Raw genomic sequence first — 4,572 nt, 5'->3', positions numbered from 1 at the left:
CTAGGCTCTGGCCTCATCACTCCAAAGATTTACATAGAACATTTCAGTTGTGATGATTAGATAACTATCCCCCGAGCCTACAGGTGGATGCTGGGGTGGTTGGGGGGCCGGCGACCAGCAGTAATGTGAACGCAGCAGATTAGCGAGGCAGAGGCAGCAGATCTAGCAGCTTAAATGGAGAGGCATGTTTAGGAGAATGTGTTTGGTTGGTTGTAAGAGGGACGAGGTACGTCACGTGTTAATGTATCATTGGTGCTCGAGTTGACTGCCTGAACTAGCTCGCAGGCTTCGCCCCATATATCAGAGTTCATTGTCTCTTCTTGTTGCCATTCCCTGCTTTGAAGGAAGTCTACTTAAGGGTGACATTCTCTTTTCCTTAGTTTGCTTTTTTGTTTTCTTTGTAGATCCCTATCGTGCGGCCAGAGAGCCCAACAGGGATCCTGTGCCAAGGGTCAACATGAAGTTGACAGTTTTGTTTTCAGTGAAATGTTTTATTATTACTACGATTACTATTGTATGAATGGCGATGAAATCTGCTACATGACAGTCCGAACAGCCAGAGCTATACTAAATGCTAATTAGCTAATGTTAGCATGCTACAAGGGGAAAAAAGGCAAATAAATAATATATCTGCCAAACATCAGAACACAGCATTTTTAATTGTTAGTATGCTGTTGTCCAGCTCAAAGCACTCTTAGTCTTTTACATAAACTCGAGTATAATAATTGAAATTGTGTCAATGAAACACTTGCTTTATTTTTTATGCATTTTATTTGGGTTTAGAATTGGCCGCATAATAAGATAAAAGTACTCACAGAGCACAGAAGCATCATGTTAATGCCTTCAGATTCAGTTATAGTGTCAAAACAACGATTAATTAGAGCTAATTCACATCCTGCAAATGACACTATGTTGGCATCATCTTCCACATTATAAAACACACTTTTGACTTATACAAATAATGAATGACAAGATGAAAATAAGACATGTTAGACTTGTAATGTCATAACAATATAATTGCTTCTGGATTGATGTTCAAATATTTAAGTCATGGCATACACAGTTTAATGTTGGTATTTGACATTCATCACAGTACAGATATACACAAAATGTGTATTTGTCTCCATTAGGTGAAGATTAAATGTGTCCCATATCCATGGTCTAAATCTTTATTAGATCTGGCTGACAGCAAATGGTTGACAGCATCCATGCAACAGCTACACCCATGCCAGCCACAGCTACTCCAGCCGCAGCTACTCCAGCCGCAGCTACTCCAGCCGCAGCTACTCCAGCCGCAGCTCCAGCCGCAGCTCCAGTTGTAGCCCCTGACATACCAGCAGTGACAGTACATTATTCTTGAGAATCATAAGAGCTCTTACCTTTCCAAAAGGAAAGCTTTTATTCCACAGTCTGAAATGACATATTTATCTATTTAGATGCAAATTCTCCTCCAGGACTGAAACTTGAATATACTCCAAATGCTTCCTCTGTCCATTGTAGAACAACATGTTCTAGTTTGTTCATTGAAAGTACTTTTTGTATATCGGGATGTCTAACAACAGCATTCACTTTATTTGGTATTTGAACAGAAATATATTTATGAGCCTTTCTGTTACCTTGTAAAACAGCTTTACTTTTTTCAGATATATACTGTTTTTACTGGCTTGAGACAGACGTTTATTAAGATAAAAATAAAGACAAATGAATTGTTCAGTTTACCAAGTGACTGCAAGATTGCCACCAGACTTCCTGCTGCAACGCCTCCTCCATTAGAAACTGCAGCCCAGGATATTAGTTTGGCAGCAATGGAGCCGGCTGCTATTCCACCTGCGGTAAAACCTAAGGCAGCTAGCATAGCAGGAGTCGCCAACACAGTGGCTGCTCCTCCAGCTAATGGGAACGATTAAAGCAGAAGAGACATGGTCACTAATGATAAGGACAACCATGTTTGGGAGGGTTACTTTAAAAAAGAAAGTAATCAGTGACCTAATCTAGGTATCACAATATAAAATGAATGTAACCTGATTACTTTCCATTACTTTTGGATCACCTCAATATCAAAGGCAATGCAGATAAATACAAGAGCAAATAAATATCAATAAGAGAGCTTTAACCTCATCGTATTATATAAGACAACAGAACACTGTGACGTTAGAAAAGAAGAAACCAAGTTATCATTAAGCATATTTAGGCAGTAGTGTACTATAGACCAACAATGAGACACATGACCACACACTACATTTAAAAGAAGATCAAATCAGAGCAAACTGAAATTGTTAGGCATGCTGCCAGAATTTTATTTTTGGCTTTCATCCAGAATACTCATTCTCAAACTCATTCATTGTTTTTCAACGCAACAGCCAGGTGAACACCTGATCTGTTGATATACAGGCCCGTACTAAGTTGGACTCTATACGCCTACTGCCTGAATTTTCTTTATGGTTTTCAATTTCATTGGTTAGTTTGTTCTTTTATTTAATTCAGTAGGTGATGCCATATCTTTGAGATCTCATGTGGTATGCTGATTACGTAATCACGTTATATGTAATCCATTACCTCCTGAACCTGAGTACAACAATTGGACTTTGATGATTAAAGGCTAGCACGTTCAAAAATGTACATTCCAAATGGTCTTACCTGCGGCCATAAACCATCCGTAACCTGTTGATGAAACACAAACAGAAAACAATGACATGCTATTCACACTGAGCTGCTAATAAGACTTTTCCCTTTTATTTACTTGCTTGTGATGATGTTATGATGCTGCTTTAAACTTTCAATGAGCCACATGAAAACAAACTTATATAATACAATTATTACATTTATAAGAAAACAGAAAACTGTAATTTGTAGTTGTCTTCCTAAATCAGCATGAAAATATATCCAGAAAGAAATACAATATTCAGTTTACCAAATGACGCCGAGATTGACTTCAAGATTGCCCAGAGAATCCAAACTGCTCCAGACTTTATTGCAGCAAAAATAGCTGCTACTATGGCATCCAATGAGATGAAACCCATTTTGTCCAAAATATCAGGAATCACATCCTCAGTCCCTGCACCTCCTGTGAGAATAATATAAAAGAATAAACATTTCTGAGCCACATAAGGGATTCTGAAATTCAAAGGAGAATGTGGGTTTTAGTGGTTATATTAGGTTTTACCTGTTGCATTAAAGTATGCCTCACCTCCTGTAAATCAAAAACAAAAAACAAAAACAAGTTATTCCCACGGAGTATGGAGTCAGATCACTATAGTTCACCTAGGAATGGTATCGACTTAAATGTTCAAATCAATGTTGCTCTTCTGTCTATATTGGTCATATGATGCCCCTTGACTGAAATGTTTCCTGTTCAATATCCCCACTGATTTCCTTAAAATTCTGGGATGAGAGTCCACATCACAATTTACTCTAAACTGTCATTTCCCTTTCATCACTCACCTCAGCAATGGATCTCTCTCCACTGTCCCTGTATTCTGCCTCTGACTCACTCTCAAGCGCCTAGATGTCAAGAGAGATGGTGAAGTGATCATTATTTATTGAGCAGTATACTCTTTCACATTGAATCATAACAAGTCATACTGAATGTAAATACATCTGACTCTAAAGTAAGTCCCAGTCTGTGACATTGGATATTTTGAAGACTCAAGCAGTAGGTAGAATATTAGCTAGTCTATGTAATGTGCACTGAAAATAAATAGTTAACTGAATACTGGGATGGAAATTGCCTATAAGCACTCAGTAAAACATAAACACACACAAAAAGCTTCTGAATGATAAGAAGTATATTAAAACTAGGGCTGTCAAACGATTACAATTTTTAATCAGATTAATCACAGCTTAAAAATTAATTAATCATGATTAATCACCATTCGAACTATGTCCAAAAAATGCCATTTATTTATGTATATTGTTGTGGGAATGGAAAGATAAATGAAAGAAGGCGGATATATCAATTTAACATACAGTATCTATGTTTATTATAACATTTTTCTGCATGTCAAAATGAAAGACAACCCACACACCTATCAATCATCAAACCGTGGGGTCTTAATTCATTACGTGTTGATTTCTATCAACGGGGGAGTACTTCAGGAAAGTCGACAGAGGAGGGGGGGGGGCTAGTGGAGTACTTCGTGACCACAGAGTGTGAACGTTGTGATCAGCTGTTTTAGCGCAGTTCTCCAGTGAAGGGAGGAGTCTCCCTCCGCAGCCGGTTGGCGAAGTTTTGGCACAGTTCCGTTGTACAGACCGACGTTAACAGCAGCCCTGTCTGTGCACACGGAGACCGACTCTGTCGTCCGGTGATCTAACCGCCTTCTGGAAAAGCTTCACAAGTACGTCGGTACGCAAATGCGCTTTGTGACACAAGTGACGGTACGCATTTCAGATTACGCACATAACCTGCGTACCAGTTATGTGCACCCCTGTACCAGAGCCATATTATTACTATTATATGGCTCTGCCCTGTAATACAGCAAACGTATTCTGCGTCGGGACTTCCTGCAACAACACCACGCCGTTATCAAAGATGTTCTATTGAGAAGACGATCACTACGTGACAAAAGTTTT

The 4,572-nt window shown here is 38.8% G+C and overlaps 1 protein-coding gene across 1 annotated transcript; it reads right to left on the bottom strand.

The window, feature by feature from the left end:
- Positions 1–695: 695 nt before the first annotated feature.
- On the bottom strand, positions 696–3,532 carry LOC117467422 (interferon alpha-inducible protein 27-like protein 2A). The gene is made up of 6 exons (XM_071207250.1): positions 3,442–3,532; positions 3,164–3,190; positions 2,912–3,064; positions 2,638–2,661; positions 1,720–1,890; positions 696–1,325 (listed from the first exon to the last, which is right to left on the bottom strand). The coding sequence occupies exons 3-6, from the start codon at positions 3,018–3,020 to the stop codon at positions 1,162–1,164; spliced, it is 468 nt and encodes a 155-aa protein (XP_071063351.1). The 5' UTR covers positions 3,021–3,064; positions 3,164–3,190; positions 3,442–3,532; the 3' UTR covers positions 696–1,161.
- Positions 3,533–4,572: the final 1,040 nt, after the last annotated feature.

The sequence above is a fragment of the Pseudochaenichthys georgianus genome, chromosome 22, assembly GCF_902827115.2.
Source record: "Pseudochaenichthys georgianus chromosome 22, fPseGeo1.2, whole genome shotgun sequence".
Classification (NCBI taxonomy): Eukaryota; Metazoa; Chordata; class Actinopteri; order Perciformes; family Channichthyidae; genus Pseudochaenichthys; species Pseudochaenichthys georgianus.
Note: the sequence above shows the minus strand (reverse complement) of the source record. Positions and strands in the feature narration are given on the sequence as shown.